Source organism: Dermacentor albipictus, chromosome 9 (assembly GCF_038994185.2).
Source record: "Dermacentor albipictus isolate Rhodes 1998 colony chromosome 9, USDA_Dalb.pri_finalv2, whole genome shotgun sequence".
NCBI lineage: Eukaryota > Metazoa > Arthropoda > Arachnida > Ixodida > Ixodidae > Dermacentor > Dermacentor albipictus.
This window is the reverse complement of record NC_091829.1, coordinates 67,562,549-67,583,395: the sequence shown is the minus strand read 5'-3', so window position 1 is coordinate 67,583,395 and position 20,847 is coordinate 67,562,549. Positions and strand designations below refer to the sequence as shown.

The 20,847-nt window shown below is 45.3% G+C and overlaps 1 protein-coding gene across 1 annotated transcript; it reads right to left on the bottom strand.

Annotated features, from left to right (window-relative positions):
• Positions 1 to 2,548: 2,548 nt before the first annotated feature.
• On the bottom strand, positions 2,549 to 19,562 carry LOC139050107 (DNA excision repair protein ERCC-8-like). Its single transcript, XM_070526320.1, has 6 exons — positions 18,927 to 19,562; positions 16,917 to 17,018; positions 16,177 to 16,370; positions 13,862 to 14,010; positions 4,622 to 4,815; positions 2,549 to 2,908 (listed from the first exon to the last, which is right to left on the bottom strand). Exons 1-6 carry the CDS (start codon positions 19,091 to 19,093, stop codon positions 2,623 to 2,625), a joined length of 1,092 nt encoding a protein of 363 aa, XP_070382421.1. The 5' UTR covers positions 19,094 to 19,562; the 3' UTR covers positions 2,549 to 2,622.
• Positions 19,563 to 20,847: the final 1,285 nt, after the last annotated feature.

The window sequence follows — 20,847 nt, the reverse complement described above, 5'->3', positions numbered from 1 at the left end:
AGTCGCTGCATGCATTCACTCATAAAAGATGGCAAAGATTTTGGAGGTAGAAGTAAACCAACCACGTGGAAGGGGCAGAGAAAGACAGTGACTTCTCATACACTGGCGAGCCATGCCGTCTTGCCCTGATCGCTTGCACTGAAACCTAACTGTTTCTGAGGCAATGATTGTGAAAAATATTCCAACTCCAAAATGCATCAACTAGGTCAAGTGATTCAACGTTTAGAGTAATTACTGCTGTTGACTTGTAGCCTGCAGTTGTGCGGTATGCATGCGTGGGTGAGGCATTAAAAAATGTCGACCCTGTTATGATCGGCCTGAAATGAAGCATTGCAAGTGCAGGCAATGCTCCAGCTCACTTTTGTTTGTCGAGACAAGCACCCTTCGTGAGTGAATGAAATTGTGTGCACCCCTGCGGCCCACCCACTTTGTAAAGGATGGACAAGCTTTCGGTCTGGCAGGGCTCAGCCATAGTTTGTACCCACAGCCACATCCCAAGCTGTACGGCAACAAGCCTTGGGAAGGGAAACGACCTCCTGAGGAATTCCCCATCGATTGCCTCAATTACACAGCGACAGAATGCGAAAAGGAAACCTCCCGAGGAATTCCCAGTCGATTGTGCCAGATATACAACTACGAACCACAAGAAGGAATCCTTGCGAGGAGTTCTCTGCCAATTGTCTAAATGTTATTCATGGTTGTCCGGGCCCCCGTGTTACCAGGACCACTCTCGACTCTGACAACGTAACTACTTTGTACAAGTCATGTAAATACATTTTCTGTCGTTTTCATCATCATGCTGACCACCTTAGTCGTCGTCTCCCGATTCTTGCGGTGAAGTCCATCTCACCCGGACGTGGTTGTATTGGTCTCTATGTCCCGTGCTGCATTTGCACTGGTATCTACGCTACTCAGCATGCTGGTGCGACCTCCGAGGCCATGCTCAGCAGACACACCTACCCGCAACTGGTGCGTGCATACCATAAGTGCAACACAAACATTTCTTTGGACTTTTTGAGATCGTAGACATATGTATTTTTTATTTATTTAACTCAAGATCAGCAATTATTATTAACGAGAATGTTCTTGCAATTACGAAATCAGCCAATAACTGCTGGTGGACTTGGCTGCCAGCAATGTAGCTGATCATCGACATTCTGGAGAGAGCTAGGGATATTTCACTGTTTTCGACACAGTACTAAGTTCCCTGCTTCATGCAGTGGATCACTTCTCCTGTATCTGTGACCATTCCCCTCTGTGATGTCTTTGACCCTGGGGGTAAATAAATAAATAAACGAATATTTGGCTCATACGTTAACAGCAGCCTCATCTACAGATGGGCAACATTTTCCTATCATGTCAAAAAGTGGTTCAGAACCCCTTTAAGCTACCAAGGTTTTTTACAGCCTTTGTAGAAAACTTTCACATGCATTCAAAAGCATTACTAGGTGTCTTTCCTGACATTAGTTGTACAGAGTAACATGCAAGCTTTGCACTGTTATGGCAGCATGTATAAATGTCCGTGGGACAGCACTGTCTCTTAAATTACACACAACTGCAACGGTAAATGTTAAGCAAAATAAACTCTTAATGCCAGTCGTGCAAGCCACCACCACTATCCCCATGGCAACTGGCATGACTCTCCCAGACAATTAGCGCTCTCAGCAAGAAATTTGGCAACTTTAAACCTCATAAACTCACCTACTGACGATGGAGCAACTCGGCACCTCGTGTAATCTTATCGATCAGCCGTGCCTGGTCTGGGAGTGACCAGGAGTCCTGCCCTCTGAATGTTCCTCATGGGTCTCTCTCTCTTTACTCCTATTCATCAAGAGGCCTGAGCCATTTTCGCTGCTTAACACAGAACCTATCATTCACATGAGGTTTGGACCTCCGTGTGGAGCTCATCAGGTGCAAGCCATGAACCAGACTCCAATGTCTCGCAGTGGGCTATCCTTTTTGTCTGTGATGCTCATCCATTACAGTCAATGCAGTTACTGTTGCAAGCAAGTCACATTGTCATTGCCGGTTTTCACCTGAGCACCCCTGAGCTCATGGTGACAATATTTTTGCATTTCTTCTGAACGGTAATTAGTTTACTGTTGTTGACATTACTACCACGTTTATAGCCTGCTGCAAGCATTCTTTTCTTGTAATTATTTCACATGCTGAAGTTCCGTCCAGGTAGCACTAAACACGCACGAACTTATCACCAACACACAAGTGTTCAAAAAATTTAGAACATGGTGAGAAGGATGCCAAACACACTCCTGCAGGCCTATGTTAGCATGTCACCTCACAAACTGCAATGTAACGTAACAACTTCTCGTCAGACCATGTGTGTTGCACTCTGCAATGCCTCCTAACATAAAAAATGAACATTGCAGCTTTGCAAAAGCTTGCGTTCGTTAAGAGTTCAGCAGCCTGTCCAAATTACTCTCAAGCATGTAATCCATTCTTCAATATATGTAAAAACTTTCCGTGCCGAGGAGTCGACAATGCCCATTTTAAGAGTTTGCTATCTCGTGTTTCTATCTTGAGCCCGACACAATGCACCAAGAGCTTTATTAGGCCGGTTGTGTCACTGCCTGCAACAACTCTTCCAAATGTCTCAAACATGTCTCAGAAAGGTTCGCCTTCATCACTCCACGAGTCTGGCATGCCATCTTGATAGGCATCCAGGGCACGCTCCCGGTCGCCACACGATGTCCACCACAGGATTGTGCGGTCATTTGCACCACTAAACGCCTCCAGGGTGTCACTGTTGAGCAGCACGCAGTTGGCCTGTCCAAAGTGAGCCCCACTTAGTGCCCGCAGGGGCTGTTTTCGTACCAAGTCCATGACTAGAAGGCAGTGGCCGGATGGAAGAAGTGCCACCTCCCGAGTTGCAGACATCTGCGTGGGTGAACTGAAAAAAGGGGCGAGGGTCAAGCAACAAAGTGTACAATATGTCATCTAAGCCAGCATCTCAGTACAGAAAGGTCAAGACCGGATCAATATTGAGAGGGTTGAAGAAGGAATACCAGATGTGAATACTGTAAGACTGACTCTGTGGTACCAGCTTGAACAGTGACCAGCCATTTTCACAATTTATACAGAACAATGTTCAAATCCTAGTATTCTTAACATTACCAAGCTTATGCCTTTAGTACATAGAACATTATGAAGCATGGTTTCAAGCACAAATGGAGTCTTAAAAACAAGGCAATTTCTTATCATGCGCAGAACTCTTCAGACAGTGTGAATGATTGCTATACAGCTGATAAAGTATGGTTCCGTGAGAGACGGAGCATGGTCCACTACATAAGTTTTCATGTTTTATGTCTATACTATGCCTGCAGGGATGAAATTTACTACAGCACAACCCTGTCGATATGTTCCTAGCGCTGCGTTTTCCCGGCTACTATGCGTCATTTTTGCGGTCCCGACCTTAGCACCATTGACTTCCACGTATATTATGCTCCCCTTGATAGGTCGTCAGTCTGTAATGTTCCTGCATCTTATGTTGCGTATGAATATGGCAGTCACATAAGCTTAGCAGTGCAGCCTGCTGTTACACTGCGACAAGTGACTGGTTCATTGAAACAAGCGACCAGCACACTGCAGTAAGCAACCAGTTTGCAGTACGTGACCAAAGTTTGCCGTAAGTGACCAAAGTTGCAAAAGCCAGGTGCAGCACATGTACACAGAGCAGTTGGCGAAGCATTCGAAGCGAAGGGCACATCAGTTAAAGTCTACTGGGAACCCCGTACACTGGGCCAGATCAACCAAGTGCAGCGTTATACTTCATTTATTTTAGAGCTAGCAAGGGTCTTATACGCCTAGCGTAATCGCTGGTTCTCTTAAGTCAGCTTCGCTGCAATGGGCCGTGTTATGTCGTGAAATATAAGCAAAATATTGCAGTCAAGCATATTAAGAGTTCAAAGGGGCCACTGTCGCAAAACACTGTACATGTCCCTTAATTATTCACGCGTGCATGCACCATCCTTGGTCACAGTTGAGTGCTGGTACATCTATTAACTGTGAGGGCAGCCATTCTGAGCTGTTTCTGACATAGCTGTGGTGATTGGCGGCCTTTCTCACAGTTATGTTTTCCTGGATGTTATGTTTTTCTTTCACGGTCCCTTGAAAAATGTGTCAACGGCGTTCTACTGTATACTCCGGTTCCAATGTTATGTTTAATTTGCAATATTAGAAAACTATTCACATTTATAAATAGTGACTATTCTATTCGAAGACTGAATCAAATAGTACACTAGATTTGTTAATAGAAGCTTTTTAATATTCACACACATATAATATAAAAATATATTTACATATATTCAGAAGTTAAGCTGCTGACCACATTTAGGTGCCAAGGTGACAATACACAGGAAAGAAAGAAAGGACCATGATGACAATCGCAAAATATGATCAATCATAAGGAAGTATTGGCAACAAGGCATGCTGCTTGGCTAGTTGGCTAAGGTTCACGTTACAAGCAGCAGGAGAGAATGGCCCTGCAAAAAACGGGCGGCACACAAGACAAGTGCTTCTGCATGTAAGCATGGGCTGTTTTTGAACAGCCGTGTCTTCGCACTGTTCAAAGCAGAAAAGACTGGCAAGAAGTTCTTAGGCTCACTTGCAGCAGGCAAGTCCCGTGTGCGCCCTGCTCATTGTGTGGCTCGCTACATCCCACAGTTTGACCCGACCGTCCCGGCCCATGGTCAGGAGCTGCAAGCCATCGGGCAGGAAAGTCATGGCGGTGGTGCCCCCTTTGTGACCCTGCAGGGTCGCCAGGGAGCTCCGGGCACACCTCACATCCCAGAGCTTCACCTGCAAGTGCAATGACAGCAGTTTGTGCGAGAATTCCCTGTCTCTGTCCCAGATATTCTCTATCGTCATGAGATTTCCCTGACATCTCTCATATTGGTAGAAAAATAACTGCGATGTCAACACAGACTGCATTATGCACCAAGCCATTTTCAACGTGGTGCTGATGTCTTTGTCTGCATACGAGTAGGGCACTCCTGTACTAGTGGCTTGCCCTCATCATACTCCACAACCATGAAAATTGCCGCCAGAAGGACATACACGCTCTAATCCCACTGCCAGGGTTCTCCCTAAATAGGGCAGTGGGGGAAATGCCACCCACCGCTCCGAGTTTACCGCCCACCTATTGAAGAAATACTCGGCAATTAGAATGGTTGATTAGTCAAAATTTGTTTTTGTTTTTTGCGATCCTCAATGTTGCTTTATCATATAGGGAAATAGAAAGTGATGTAGACTGAGAAAATCACTTTCCTAGAGTGCGGTTGACAAAATCAGGCAACAAATCAGGCGTCGAGAGGTGTTATCAGACAGCGGAACATGCAGCTTTCCATTGACGCAGTGCCACTATTTCGGAACAGTCATAAAGAGGAGAGATCAGAGCTTCATATAGCCACAGCAGTATATTCTGCAGTGCAAAAATAAAAGCAATAGAAGCGAAAGAAAAGTGAAAAAACTAACGAAGCGCTCCTATTGGCTGATGCAGGTTTGAACCACTAGTGTGTACTTCGTGCACTATTTGACGGCGGCAAGCTGTGCATATTTTTGCGCTAGCTAAATTCGGTGATCGTGATATGAAGCATCGCTGACTCATTAGTTTCGTTATTGTATAAAAACTGTAAGATCAGTGAATGCACAATTCAAAATGGTGTAACAGTATCATTGGGGGAAATAAAGGCTTAGTTTCATGCATAACCCTCCCCCCTTTCCCCCTTTAGCATGATGTCCACCCCTAAAAAATTTGGGAGGAGAACCCTACCCACTGCATGTCTGCTTCCTTCCCTGTCACCTTACCAGGGCAGAGGAGCTGAAGTTAGGAGGCTAACTGTTAGGGTGGTCCACTGGCTATCACTTGTACTTATTTGCCACACTTTTCACTGGGTGCAACGCGTCCATACTACCCATTCCAGTTACGGAAGCAGACGTCCACCACTCAGTATGGACTTGTCAAAGTTTGCAAGCTGGCTACCGCTAGGATGCCATGACAAGCTATTATCGCTCGGTACATGACAATATATACCACAAAACACTGCTTGATTTCATACAAAACATAGGCCTTACAGCATAATAGCATGCATAAATTTATGTGTACTTCTTTAATGCACCCCTCTACAACAATGCTCTTGCAGCGAATGTAGAAGCAATGAATAAAATGAAAATAAATAAAGATATAATAGACACCAAGCATTATGCTTAAGCCCAGTTTTCAATGCAATGAAAAGAAAGTGACTTCTTGAGCTTTGTCTTTCTAGCTGTGTTACTGTTATCGTCTAGTTTTCCACACAATTCAAATGGCACACAAGAAACAAAATAAAGACTGCACTTTGTACGACAACATGACCACCCTTTGTACTTGTGAAAAGCAAAGTTAATTTGGTATCTGTAGGTAGCGTTTGCAAAGCTGCTAGTCTTCCCATTTTATCATCACTTCATCGATAAGATTTATGCAAGAAGCAATAACTAACCAAAGGCAAAGCTGCATTGCCGCCAAGTACACCCAAGCCGAAGGACAAGCCAAGCCATGGCGCTCAATTGTAAAAGTTATGTTTGTGGTTTGTTGTAGGAGAGTGCAACTTCTACACGTCCAGCATTTATTCATTTACATATTAAATAACAAGATGGTACCAGGTGACCTCTTCAGGCAGTTTCAAGCAGTGCCACCTCCACCCTCGATGCCTGCCATGACATGGACAGTGATTAAGCAAAGGAAGTGTTAGGCAAGGGCTGTTGCGAATCCTGCACTCTTTTGGCATCGCGGCCAACTTCTGTTCTACTGCCAGATGAAGACTTGGTGCATAGAGTGACTGTACTTTTGTCTATCTATACTAACAGCATGACTATGGTGGAGATACAAGCTGATATGTTGACAAGCATGTTCACAAGCATGGGATGCATTTTAAAACGTTTGCTGTCAAAAATATTTTCATTTTTGTGATACTTCGCATGATTGGCAGTGGATGCATTGATGGGCAACAGCATTTTAGCTCAGTTATAAGACAGTGTGCATGGCACAGTGCTGAAAATGCCATTGCTTGAAGACGCCAATACTTGTGGCATAGTCATGCGAAATCTCATGAAAGTGAAGGTTTCGTGATCATCTGAAGATACGACACACTTTCAAAGACAAGATCTCTATAGCTGACTTCGCACAGGTTTGGTGTATGTGGGTATCTTGTAATCACTTCCAGAAAAAAAAAAAAGTTGCCCTTTCGTGCCTCCAGAGCGTCGTAGCGGGTCACAACAGATATCAAAATGTCGGTCCCAACCAGACAAGGAATGAGAATTAGTTGCAGAGCGGGTAAAATTATTGGTGCAGGCACAATTAGGTGCCTGCACCAATAATCCAACCAGGTGCAGCCAACCAATTAGGTGCAGTCTGGTTGGTGTCGGTCCCAACCAGACTGCACTATTAGCGGCAAGAATTTGGAGTGGTGCCCTCTCGCAAGTGACGTCACGACCAGGACGCTGCCAGCTTCGGCTCGCTCGACTGTCGTGCACGCTCGTTCCCTTTGTGTATGGGGGCCTGTATGGGTGGCTCGAGCTGTACTTAGTGAAGGATCTGTTAGCTTCTTTCTGCTGCCATTCCTGAACCAGAGTTCCTTCTTCAAAAGCGCGTGAGTCGAGAAAATTTGCGGCTTGGATATCGCAAGCTATCTAGCCTTGAAAAGGTCTACTGGTGTTGCAATGCATATGCACCATGTCTGTCCATAAATTTTGCATAAAAAGAATTTCTTTAGTACTTAACATTTCCTTAGCACTTAGCTATAAGAGACTTTGCATTTTACATGAAAGAAAAATCTTGGTATTTGGTGTCAACATGTTATCCGTGTTAGAAAGACATTGCCTAGTGAAGCTGTCATCGTGATTCTTATTACTCTGGTGAATTATTCTACTCAAATATGGTCACTTTATTAATGCGCAAAAGAAAGAGTTAGGCACGCATTTTGTATGAAAATGTTAGCTGCTACTTTCACCGCTTTATGAAACAGGCCCCCCATAAAATGAATTGCTCATGGCTTCTAAAATGATGGCGTGTCATATGTAGAGTGCTTACATACATAGTTAATTCACAAATACCCTAGTAGCAATCACCTGGAAGACAAGTTTCGTGGCTGAGATCGAGAGCCAATCAATTACAAATGATGAAATGTTCCATGGCCCTCAGTAGGCTTTATCATAAGTACGGCACACCCCTCACACAACTGCAGCAACTGACTGTCGTCATGGTGAGGCATGCATTGTTTGCAAAACCCATCAGTTCACTACAACTTTGAATTGAAACCACGAAGCAGTTTTTTTTACAGTGCCAATCGCAATGCCCAAAGCATTCTCGAGGTACTACAGCGCAGCTTAGGCTGCCTAGGAAAGGAAAAGTCAAGCACCTTGTGCCTCACCATGTCTTGATCCAGCGTTGTTTACTTATACAAATGGAGAACCATTCGCTTTGTCAGTACATAAAGGAGAACCTCGCGAATCTTCATAAGGAAGGCACCACAAGCCTTACATATTTCACTTGATTTTTGACCCTCCACTGGCAAATTATGATATCTTCAATATATCCCATACTACTAATGAATGACGCTTCGGTTTCTTTCTGGCTGCAGCCATACAGCCTATAAGGCATACTTCACTAAAAAATTTAGGCTGAGCAGCCTCTGTCAGTTTGCCAAACAGATTTGTCATGCATATTCCTCAAGCAACAAACGCCAGCAAATTTCTCAAGTGACTTGAATGTGTAGCACAGAAAAGGGAAAATATATAGAATATATATTGGAAATATATATTCCTTTTCGTATTCTGCAAACAGCTGTATGCCTTAATTAGATTTACTTCAAATTGCTGCCACTTAAAATACATCAAGAACCACCTAATTTTGAGAAGCAGTTCAAAAGCAAGTGGTGCTGGTAGAATCTAAACTGCAGTGTTAGTCAAGTCCTTGTGTTACTGCCGAGCGTTTCTCTGAAGAAATGCAAAAATTCGATTTTGTATCCTGAACTACTCGTCATGAGCAAACCTGTTCTAGCGGATTCAAATCAAGGTGACTTGCAGAAGACATATATAGTCAGCGTTTGTGACATACTTGCCGCACCGCAGCAGGTATAGTATCATAACTGGATTCTTATACGCTATGTTTTTGCGGTTGTCGATCCACTCATGAAAAACAAGCAATGGGCTGGTCTGCCCTCCTTTGGCTGGCGCTGTACCATTGCCTTTGAGAACTGTATTGTCATCTAAGAAATAAGCTCTTTGAAAAAATATTTTGAAACAGAGACATCTTAAAAACATATTTGAGACGACCGCCACAAGTATACAAGCAGAGGGAATGAAAGCAAACAAACGAAAACACTGCGGAAGGCACCTGGACACCACCCAAACGGCAGCAGACGACAGGCGCGAGTGCGTGCCCTGACGTCACGCGAGCGGCGCTCGCAGCACCCCTTCTAGTTCGTTCTCCGGGCTGATACCCCTGTAAATGGCGCACTACCACGCATACTGACATGTTGAGGCAAAGCCACCATACAGCGCACTTTAGGGCAGTGGAGTGAGTTTGCTTGGACTAAGTGGAGCTCACGCGAGGCAATGATGTTTGGAAGGTGGCTTCGGCAGTGCCCACAAGAAGCAAGAATTAGTCACAGTTTAGGGAAAATTAATCGCACAGTTGTAATTAGCACCAATATAGGCGAAAATTAATCAGATTGCACCATAGTCTGAGCAGTCTTTAGGACTGGCCCACCTGGCCTCTTAGTGAAAACAAAGCAAGCGTCAACCAAGTGTCAACACTAAAGAAGGTGAAGTCGACATGCTAGCGTGTGAAATACGATATGAATAAGATAGGCAATTTGTGCAAAATGGTCAGAAAGAGATATTATCTTCATTGAATCATTTGAACTACTAAGCACTTCGACCTTGTCTTTTTTAGTATCAACACTTGGTTGACCTGGTCTTTATTTTTTGGCCACTTGAATAAATTCACTTACTGTATTTACTGGCAAATCCAATATTTTAGACTCTCGATCATTCGAACTTTCAGGCAATCCCTGTCGAGTCAGAATTATTGGTCAGTGCCTGTTAGCACTGACCAATAATGTTTGCAAAGGAAACATGTATGGGTGTCTCACACTTTAAAAAATATATCCACTCTGTTCACCTCGTATAGGTGCAATTGTTCTGCACATTTGGTACACATTTCAAGCGCTTTGAAAAATGTACTTTTCAATTTCAAGGATTTTCAAGAGTTTCAAGGGCCTGTGCACACCCTGACTAGGCTATAAAAGAATGTGTGCATTTTTCTTTTAGCTTTGTGTCATATTCAGGCAAATGACAGCTTCCTCATTCAGCAACACACTTCTTGTAACCAAGAGAACTGGGTTATCTGTTTACAGTAATTCCTCGTTACAACGAATTCAGCGGGACAGCGAAAAAATTCGTTATAAGCGGTAATTCGATATAAGTGACCACTTGAGAAAAGCTAAAGCAGTCGAGCTTTAATTGCACCACAAATGTGAGGAAGTCAAAGTGCAATGTATTCAGAGAAGCAAAACTTTATTCAGGTATAAAAAAGACGGTGGGCTTTGGCTGTTTCAAGTTCTTACCAAGCATGAGCAACCCTGTCTCTAATCTAATTTGACCAAGCATTGCATGAAGCCGTGGTCGGCACCCATGCATTCAAGCTTATGTCGCCTCAGGCATACGTACTCCCACCTCTGCGCCATAGTTGGCACTTCACGTAGCTCTTCGTCCTCGTCAGGGCCACCAACAGTGTCTATTAGTATCTCTCCATCTGTGGCTGGGGCAACCATCTGAGCAGCAGCGTCAGCCAATGCGAATGTCTCAAAGTCACCTTCTACCGCTTGGCTAGCAATTTTATGAACAGCCTCGTACAGATTGCTGCAAGTCCAGTCATCGTAAGGCTGGTCATCGTCAGGGTCGCTGACGATGACGCGGGAAAAGCCAGTGTGCGCAAAGCAGTTGGCGACCTTCGAAGGTGCGAGTTCTTTCCATGAGAAGTTCAACAAATGGATCGCACCAAGCAAATCAATGTTGTACCTCTTGCTGACCTCGTATGCTGTGAGCATAAACTGCAAAAGAGCCTTGCGGTACAGCTTCTGGGTGGTCTCAATTATGCCTTGATCTATCGGTTGCAGTACTGCAGTTGTGCTTGCAGGCAAAAATTCCACGGCGAATGCCTTGAGGTTGTCAATTTTCCCGTGGCTCGGACAATTGTCAATTATGAAAAGCACTTGCCGATTCAGTGTGTCGAACTGTCTATCCAGGAGGCACACGGAGTCTTCAAAAATAGCAGCAGTTAACCATGCTCACTTGCTACTTCTGTAGATGCATTCTTTGGGAATAGTCGCATTTCGGAAGCACCGCGGCTTCTCCACCTTCCCTAGTATCAACAAAAGGAGCTTGTCCTGGCCTGTTGCATTGGCACCAAACAGCACCGTGACAGGCTCCTTCCTCTGTTTTCCTCCGGATGAGGATCTACCAGCAGTAGTGGAAGTGCGATTCGGTAGCGTCTTATAGAAACATGCAGCCTCATCTAGTTTGTGGATGTCTTTGTCTTCATACTTTTCCAGTAGAGCTCGGAGCTGATGTTGGCACCACACGTCTACAGTGTCACAGTTCGCGGCTACGCTTTTGCCAACGATTGAACTTCGAGGTCACGCCGTGTCATTTCTTGAACCGCTCATGCCAGCCATAGCTGCACTTGAAATCTTCATGGCCCATTTGGAGGGAGAGAGCTTCGGCTTTTGCAGTAAGTGCAGGTCCATGTACGGGGAGATTTGCACTCCTGGTGTTCTTCAGCCACCGTAGAAGTGCACCTTCCACTTCAGTCTATTCCGAATCATGTTTCCTCTTTCTCTTCGCCTAGAATCTCTTTTCAAAGCCATCCAGCACAGCTTCCTTGTTGTTCAGTATAGTTGATAAAGTAGACAGCGGTATGCCGAATTCCTTAGCGATGTCAGTTTTCTGTCAGCTGCCCATTTCCACTTCTTTTATCAGCAGACCTTTCCGCTCCAAAGTTAGACACTTTCGCCCCAAAGACTGACGGAGCCATTTATTACTGCAGACCACAAAAGCACACATGAGGTACAACCAACGGAGCACTCCAATAGCACACAATCACATGGCCTGTAGCACGGATCCAAACAGTCGCACCGTCGGCGCCAAAGTGACTTAATGCGGCGGCCGACGCAGAAGGCAGAAGCTTCAACATGTCGTCAGGGCATCTCGCTTTCCTCGTCAGTGTGCACAGGTGATGGTGGGCTTGTCATCGGCCTCACGTGTAGTGGAAGAGAGGCAATCGGAGTTGTGGAGACGAAGAAGCAGGAACTGCGGAAGGGCACACGTGGGTGGCAGATTGTGCTCGGGAAGGCAGGCTTGACAAGGGCAGCTTTGGAGGAGCAGCGATGTTGAAACTGGCAGTGAGAAGGGTGGGAGTTGACATGAAGGCGAGAGAAAGCAGTGACTGGCACCCAAATGGCTTGCAGAGTGGACAGCGAGAATAAGGAGTGGAAGGCAGTGGCCGCTTCTATAGGTGGGGTGCGGAGGTCACGGAAGATTCCGAGAGTATCGTGCTGCAAATGCCATGGCTCGAGTCTGAGGTTGTGTTTGTTGTGCTCAAAAAATGATTAGTCACTCAGTGTCGGTATACAGTGCGATCATGAAAACTGAACGGTATTGCAGTAGGGGGTTTGCATTATCACTGGGCAATTTTTTTTCCCGAGGTGTGCAGCCATAAAATTTGCAAAACGAGAGATTTTTAGCGCACTGTTGTCAACGACACTGTGCTAATTCTACAGTTCCAAGCGTTGGTGCTCATGCACTGTCATGTCCGCGCCATTGAGCATGACCAGCTGAGAAAATTCGAGCATGACCAGCTCGAGAAAATTGCTGGGGAAACACCAGCTTGAGTTGACTTGCCATGTTGACAGCTTGACTTGCCGCTGGTGACATTTTAATGTTTTCAGCATGTTATCGGTCTATTTGCACCGTCAAAAGTGCAACGAAGAGTGTTTTATTGGGATTCAGGCGGATTATGGTGAACAGCAAGCAAATTCATATACCAGCTTCACCAAAGTCGTCTTCCCGGTTTGTTAACGTAGCTCCTCATGTTGAACATGGCACTTATAATCAGAGGGACACTTCTTTTTGTGCTTTTCAACACATTTCAGCGCCATAAGTGCTCTCTAGAGTGGTAAAACATTGCTCATCAAGCGCACCCCATACGGCGCAAGTCTGCCCGCGGTCTTTTGGCCACTTTTCGGCATCCGCTTTCGTTTCTCTGGCCTCACAAAGCGTCAGGAAAACTTTATTTCTGTGTGGATTCTACCACAGGGGACACCAGCAATGCGACTGCGACCGAGATTTACAATTCGGGCGCGGTGCACCATGCAATTTGACAACTTCAGTTTGCTCAGCAGTGAACAGCAGGGAGCACTCGGCACTCGCCTGGTACCCGTTACCAGGCGGTCATTCGTCGTGTGTTTGGTACTTTTGTGGCCTGTTCTGTGCCTGCATGAGATTAATTCGTTGGTGGTATTAAGTGGCATTAAATGGGCAAAAAGGTCGCCGCTGCGGCGCCGATGCCTTCGCTCGCCACTTCGCTCTAAGCGGGTCAAGCTCTTTGTGCGTTTGGTGGGGACCGGTGCATTTGGGTGGGGACCGGGAATATTTTCAAATAAAGCGATATTTTGAGTAAAGCGATTTCGTTATAATGATGGACTACTGTACATAATTTTACACAAGCAATCCCAAGTTAAAAGGGGCCTTCTTGCCACAATGCTAACGATGGGACAAGCACCGAATGGGAAGTGGACGAGCTTACTGAGCCATCTCGGGATCCAGAGGCCAAGAGACCCGGCGTATGAGGACTCCAGCGAACTGCAAGCACACTGCCCATGTGGCCCCGAAGCTGCTGGCACGAGCTGCCCGTTCGCATGTCAGCCAGCACTATCCAGGGCTTCTTGTATCCCACTGAAAGAAAGCGGGACCATTTGCATGATTCTTTCATCAAACCAATGACTGCAAGTTTAGTCACAGAAGAACAAAGGATGAGCAAAAAACATGAAGAATCCAAAACAGGCTGGCAACTACTTCCAGTAGGGCATGCTACCTGCCTGCCTCAAAAAGGAGGGGATGATCGTAAGGGCAGAGGAAAGAAAGACAAATAAATTTGTACGAATGGGAAGAGAAGAGATAAGAAACGAGAGCACTAATCAGTCTGCTAAAGATGCTGAATAACATTTAACAAGCGCAACCTAAATGAAATGTGGTGAACAAGAGAAATCTAAACTCACAGCAGACAGTGCACTTCATACAAATAAAGACATAGATGACACAGCAAAAAACAGCTTAGACGTCCTGAAAACATGCAACTCAAGACTCAAAAGAACAAGAAGAAAAGTGCAGAACAACTTCCTGCTCATGCGTGCAAGAGATATTTTATCAAGGATTGATTACTGGAATATGCAGAACTATGCACAGGCACTGCATGGTTGTGCGTAAGACATTACTGCAAACTATTGATCATAAAAAATACTCTGACCTCTCCCACTTTTTATTTTTGCCTGCCCCATTGCATCATGTACAGTAGACTGCCTTCAATGCAAACATAAAGAGCCTTTGGAAATCTGCTCGTCTAGCTGAAAGTTCAGCTATACAGAATTGCACTGAACATAAGAGAAGTCAAAGGGTCCCTCACTGGCCCACATTTCAAACTTTGGTTATATGCTGGAAGTTGTTACATGCCCTCTCAGAAGCATTCTGCAGTAAGATTTTTTCAAATTGGTTCATTAATAGCCGAGATAAAAATTTCAGTGCTATGAACCCATGATTTCAGGAGGCGAGCACCACTGCCAAGAGAGACACTCGTTCTAGTTGCCCCGTCTAGCCTCCGCAAGCGAAATTCCTTCCCTGCATTTTCCCATACCAGAGCTTGAGGATTGCGTGGCGTATACGTCACAGGCCCCGCCTTCATATTTTTTTTTCCTCGCTTTTTTGCTGTGCAGCACACTTCCAGTGACAGTGTCGAGTGCGAGCTGTTGTGCTTGTCTCGTTTCGCACAGCAAACGATTTTGTGCACTGTGCACGAGAACACCTGACTAGCGGTATAAGTAAGTGCTGCACAAATGCCGAGCCAGACACAAGCATATCACAGAGCATGATCCCATGCTGGAACACGGTTGAAAATGACATAGTTTCAGTGTCAGTGTCTGCGACTACACAACGTGGCAATAAGCAGATGAAACGGAACTACATCTCTCTTGCTGTGGTGCAAAGTAAAACAAATACATGCAGACATTCGGTTTGTGTGTTTTATTATTTCTCTAAGCTTTAATTCGTCTATTCTAGCAACATATTACACAAATAACCGACGCTGCCTTGAATAGTTCTCGTAGTCACGAGACACCAAGAGCGACGTCACAGCACAGGCACATGTAGTATGTAGGTGCACTTGCACATATATGTCAACCCTTTGGCTTGGAGCGTGGCGCTCACGAGGACAAGGGAAAACGGCATTCAGTTTAAAATTTAAGCTCTTTCTGTGGTGCGTAGCGATGTAATACTTCGCAGACACGATCGCTAGGATTGCATACACGGCACTTGTCAGCTCAAAATGGCCAGACCTGGTGAGGGGCCCTTCCCCGACAAGCGGTTCAGCTTGTCAGGGAAGCAAGCTTAAGAGTTAATTGTGCAAAAGCTGTCTATTGTTAAGCATCATTCTCGGCCTAATTACTGAATTTTCTGAGCTATAAGTTACATTTTTATTCATCTGTGAGTCTTACACAATGGTGCAGCTTATATACGCATAAAAACATGCAGTTGGAGTGACCACTATGAGCGTTTTTGCTTGTTTGTTTGTTTCACAGGTACAAGAAACAATGTGCCACAACATCCTCAAACAAATTGAGTCTTGTATTAACTGTGGAGCGACCGTGGTGACAGATGTTAGCTCCTAGGGCTTGCTGTGTAGGCACAGCGGCAACCAGCTTGGCCTGCCTGATTTTGTTTTTTGTTTACGGAAATTTAGTGCACTGAAGTGGGTAAGTACGGCAAATTGGTGATGAGCCATCCCTGATCTCCTCCTTTCATTGCGCCCGGCCGTCTATTCTTGTGTTCATCCTTTAAAGTGGGACTCACCAGCCAAAATGTTAGGTTGTGCCGTTTCAACATGGTGGCAGAAGATGAGTTCACCGAGGCGCACGGAGTCGGCCTGCTGCATCGAGTTGGTGTCCCAGATCCGAAGGGTGCCGTCCATGCCTGAAGATGTGAAGAGGCCGGTGTCGCATGGGTACCAGTGCACCGACGAGACTGAGAAGATGTGTGCCTCGTGCCTGCGCGGGCGTTTCAGAGGCAATGCATTGATTCAAAGAAATGAGCTGCGAGTGGTACAGCACAAGTGCGAAAAGCAATATCGCTGACGAGATTCACAGCACAAAGATACACCACCAAGGCCGTAGGAAATGTCCCAGTGGACAGCTCCAGACAAAATCTTGACCACCTAGAGCTATTTACCACGGACCTAAATCGAAGTATTCAGCTGCATTTCCATTGCACTCCTACTGGCAGTCACTGTGACTTGGGACCACATTGAGAGCATTGATGCAAAGTGCCAATACTGCCAGATTGAGTTTGACCACCCGTAGTTCTTTAAAGGGCACCTAAATTAAAGTATGTGGGCATTTTCGCATTTTACCCCCACCGAAATGCGACCGCCATGGCTGGGAATGGAACCCACAGCCTTCGTGCTCAGCAGCACAATGACCATAGCCACAGGGCAACTGTGATGGATAGCCATTCAAAACACATCTGTACATATCGCCCTTCCATGAAACAGGATAGGGAGATCAGGGAATAACAGGGAGATCAGAGTCACTCACTTGGTTAGTTTGCAGATGGCCTTGCATGTACGCTTCGTTTTGCCGAGATCAGAGTACAGGTCGTGGATGCAGAGGCCCCCATCAGCACCACCCGAAAGGAGGCTGCGTATGCAAATTCGAACACCATCAACCTTTTCTTATCTGGGCAGCACAGAAATGTAAGCAGAGAATTTTGGATGTGGCTTACGTACACCAGACACCGCACCTTGCTTAGTTCATTGCTTGGACCCAAACGGCTTATGCACGAAAGTAAATACAAGCCGACTCCATTCCTTAAGACGAAGCTTTATCTCGGGGCCAACTTCGATTTCCCAAATCAAATGCATGTAAAATGCAGAAATGCTTTGACGAGACAACTGCCGGACAAATTTAAATGAAATTTGTTGCATTTCAGAGAGAAAGTTAACTTTATGGCAACTCTGCAAAGCAGGATTTTAGTTAAGGACATAGTAATTTTAACAGATATTGCCTAAAATCAGCAAGTTTGCAGAAAAAAAAGAAAATAAGTCCATAACGCTGCAAAAAAAATAACAGATTTTTAATTCTGTAACCTGCATCCGTTAGAGCAGCTAAAGTGGGCGAATTTGATATGCAAGTTTACAGCTTACATGAAATTGTTAAAATGTTTACGAGGGTTTTGCAAAAGTCCCACTCACAAATTGGTGCTATATTTCACAACGGTGTGCGACACATCAATTTTGTCTAGTTTACATGTGTTACTAGGTCCAGTTTACAGAATCATGGTATCCTAATTCACTGCTGAGCTAGTGAGTTGTGAATGTGATACTTGATTTTTAAATTTATTTAGCAATTTTCAAGCTTTCTTCTTTTTTATTTAAGGCCTAAATTAAAAATAGACTTCTTTCAGTGAACTCCTTTTATATGCAACAAACCAATCAAAATCGATGCAATGTGGTTGCCGAGAAAAGTGATCTCCTTCCTAGGTTGCCTCCTGTAAGGTTTTGTTCTGGACACTGCCAAGTGCGACTATATTGTAAAATTTACCACTTTGTCAGCTCTGATTGGCAGGCTGCTCCCTTTCTGATTGACTCAAAACACCTAAATGGCAGAATCTGGCACCATACACAACAGCTCCCTTAGTCTAAAACCTCCAACTGCTTTAAGTCCAGTCATATGAACAGTAAACATTTCGTGAAGCTGCATAATTGAGACTCAGTTTAACTTTAACCTATTGTCTCAACCTCGCATTGCTTACAATGATAGCGTGGTGCTGTCACTAATTCTTCACGTTTGGCTTGCCAATGATTCCTTCTCTTAGGGCAAGACATTGGACACTCTTCTTATAAGGAACTACGCTCAAAGAGAGGGTGGCAATGATTTAGGATTTCATGGTAAGCACAGCAATTCGAAGGTCCCTGCAACACGTTTCCTAAAAAGTGTGGAGTTTTTGGCATATTAAAGGACATCACTTCACGAACATTTCCAAGCGAAATGATTTTCAATATAACTTCGAATAAACGAGAAGCTTTGCTTCTCGTTCATTCTTGTTCACTAGAGCACTCTGCCAGTACTACAAACACATGTGGTCAAAATTTGGAGGGTAATAAAGCAACTGGTGAAAATTAAACATATTGGCATGATAGGCGTAACATTAAGAGACATAAGACGGCCGTACAGATTAGCAAACTGGTGGTATATTACAATAACAAAGTGGGTGCCAAGTAAAGAGAAATGCAGATGAGGGCACCGAAGGTTCATGACAAGATCGGGCGATTGGTAAGCATAGGATGGCGGTTGCTGACGCTAGACAGGCCTAATCAGAGATCACTGTGAGAGGGCTTTGTCCTACATTGGGGATAAAATAGGATGTTGATGACGCATGACTCGTATGTTGTCGGCAACCAAATGCTACAAAACACTGCAACTACAGCTGCCAGGAAGGGTAAAGCCGCAAACATGTTGACGCCACGCTGAAGTACATAGCCCACATTTGTCCAATTTTATTAAGCACACTTCTGAGAAGGTATGGAAAGATCAAAGCAAGCTTACAACCGGCCCTCAACGGGATCCAGCGACAGGCAGTTGACTCCCGAACCGTGGAAAGGTTCGAGATCCTGGTGACGGCTCAGCTGGATGCTCTGAAGCCGTCGCTCCCTTTGAGACGCTTTGAAGGCGGCTCGTGACACGATGCCACACTCAACGCGATGGTCAAGCATCGTAGCGAGGAAGCAAGATCACGTAGCGTCACTGCAATACTTCTGATTTCACAGCTTTTCGCACACTTTAGATTACACCACCTGCTTTCAAAGACATTTTCTCACTGCTATCAGTCATCGTCCAATCGCAATAACTCGATGACACATCACGTCAATCAGCAGCACGGTTTGAAGCGTCCGTCCACGACCGGCATCTCACAGATTGCAAGGGTGAAGCAGCTTCGCGCCGGTATCGCGTGCGGTGAACACTTATCCGTGCTCTCGGAACACAAAAACTCGACACTGTGTCGTTTCGGTCTCTACAGTGCGACGAAACAGCCGGGAGACATCTGAAAAATACGCGCCGTTGTAGAAACTGCATAAGTAAACAACAAGCCGCACAGCTGAAATAGGGGAGACGATGGTTGTGCCAATGGCTGCGCAGACTCGAGCGTACTCGGCTCGTACTTGGCTCGTGCTTGTTGAAACAGGTTGAAGCCACGACCTACTCTGGACTCCAGACGGGCACAGACAACCGAATAGGATTCGCTTGCGCCCACGCTCGTTCAACCGTAGGCCATTAGCGTCGCTTTGTGACCTGTTCGTCTGCTATGCTACGGTTGACTGAAACGGCGTTGTAGTTAGAACGGTGGTTGTTGTGACGATTGTTGTGTTGTGCATAGTTGATGATTTTCGCGAACACAGCGATGTAGTGATGTCGCAAGGCTTTCATCGGTCCCTTGGATCCAGAAGTGAAAAATGTTGCGTGTTGTCCGCTGCTCTACTAAGATAGCGTTAAGTAGCCGCGCTCCTGTTTCCTTTTTCACGCAGTAGCAAAACGCACAGCTCACGCACATTTAAGTCTCATTGTTCACACAGTTCGTAAAGTTCACAACAGTTTCGTTGTTTACATTGTAAGATTCGCTTCTGCACTTTTTAGAAACTGGTAATCACTGTAACGTTCGACGACAGAATTAACGATTACCACTAATTTTGACTCTCAAATGTTGCCCGTGAGTGTGTCGTGAGTTCCAAAAGATAATTACGCATACAGCTTCGAATTGACTGCGTACGTATCCTTCGCACCACCATTATGCTGCCGCCGTACCACGCAGAAAACCTAGCTTTGCAGTTTGGAAAGAGTTCCGTACTTGCACAAGGCCTTTAGCTTGTGTAGCACGTTTTAAAGCACTGGAATCCCTTTTGCAAGCTTTCAATTCATATCCATACTTTATCTCAGAAGTTCCTTGCAGCATATGTGGAAGCTACACAAATTCCTCGAGATGTGCGCAGCGTCTGCTTAATTGCCATTCTGTCGGTACATGCTCCGTATAAGGTTAGCGGGTTGACAAAAAAATGTTTTGACGCCATAACCATAAACTTCGTTTACATGAATGCGGCAGGGGCGCTTCGCTTCTGCTGTACGCTTGCCCTGCCGTTACCTTAGCAAGCATATATATATGGGCGAACGCCCTCACCTGCGGCACAGCGTCGATCTGCTCGGCGTCTATGGGGCTCTTGCATTGCCCAGGGGGCGCTGCGAAAAAGGTGCTAAAAAGCGCCCTCTGCGCTAAAATGGGTCGTACCAAGCTCGGTCGTCTGCTTCGGAACGCACGTTTGCACTATGGACCCGCCACTTTCGGTTGTGTTGTTTCACGGCCTGCAGCGAATATCGGGCGCCGAAGATTTTTTCAGGGGTGGCACGCTGCGTAAAGGCAAGAAATTATGCAGTGCCGAATACGTGTACGCCGTTCAATAATTGGGCGGCGAAGTTT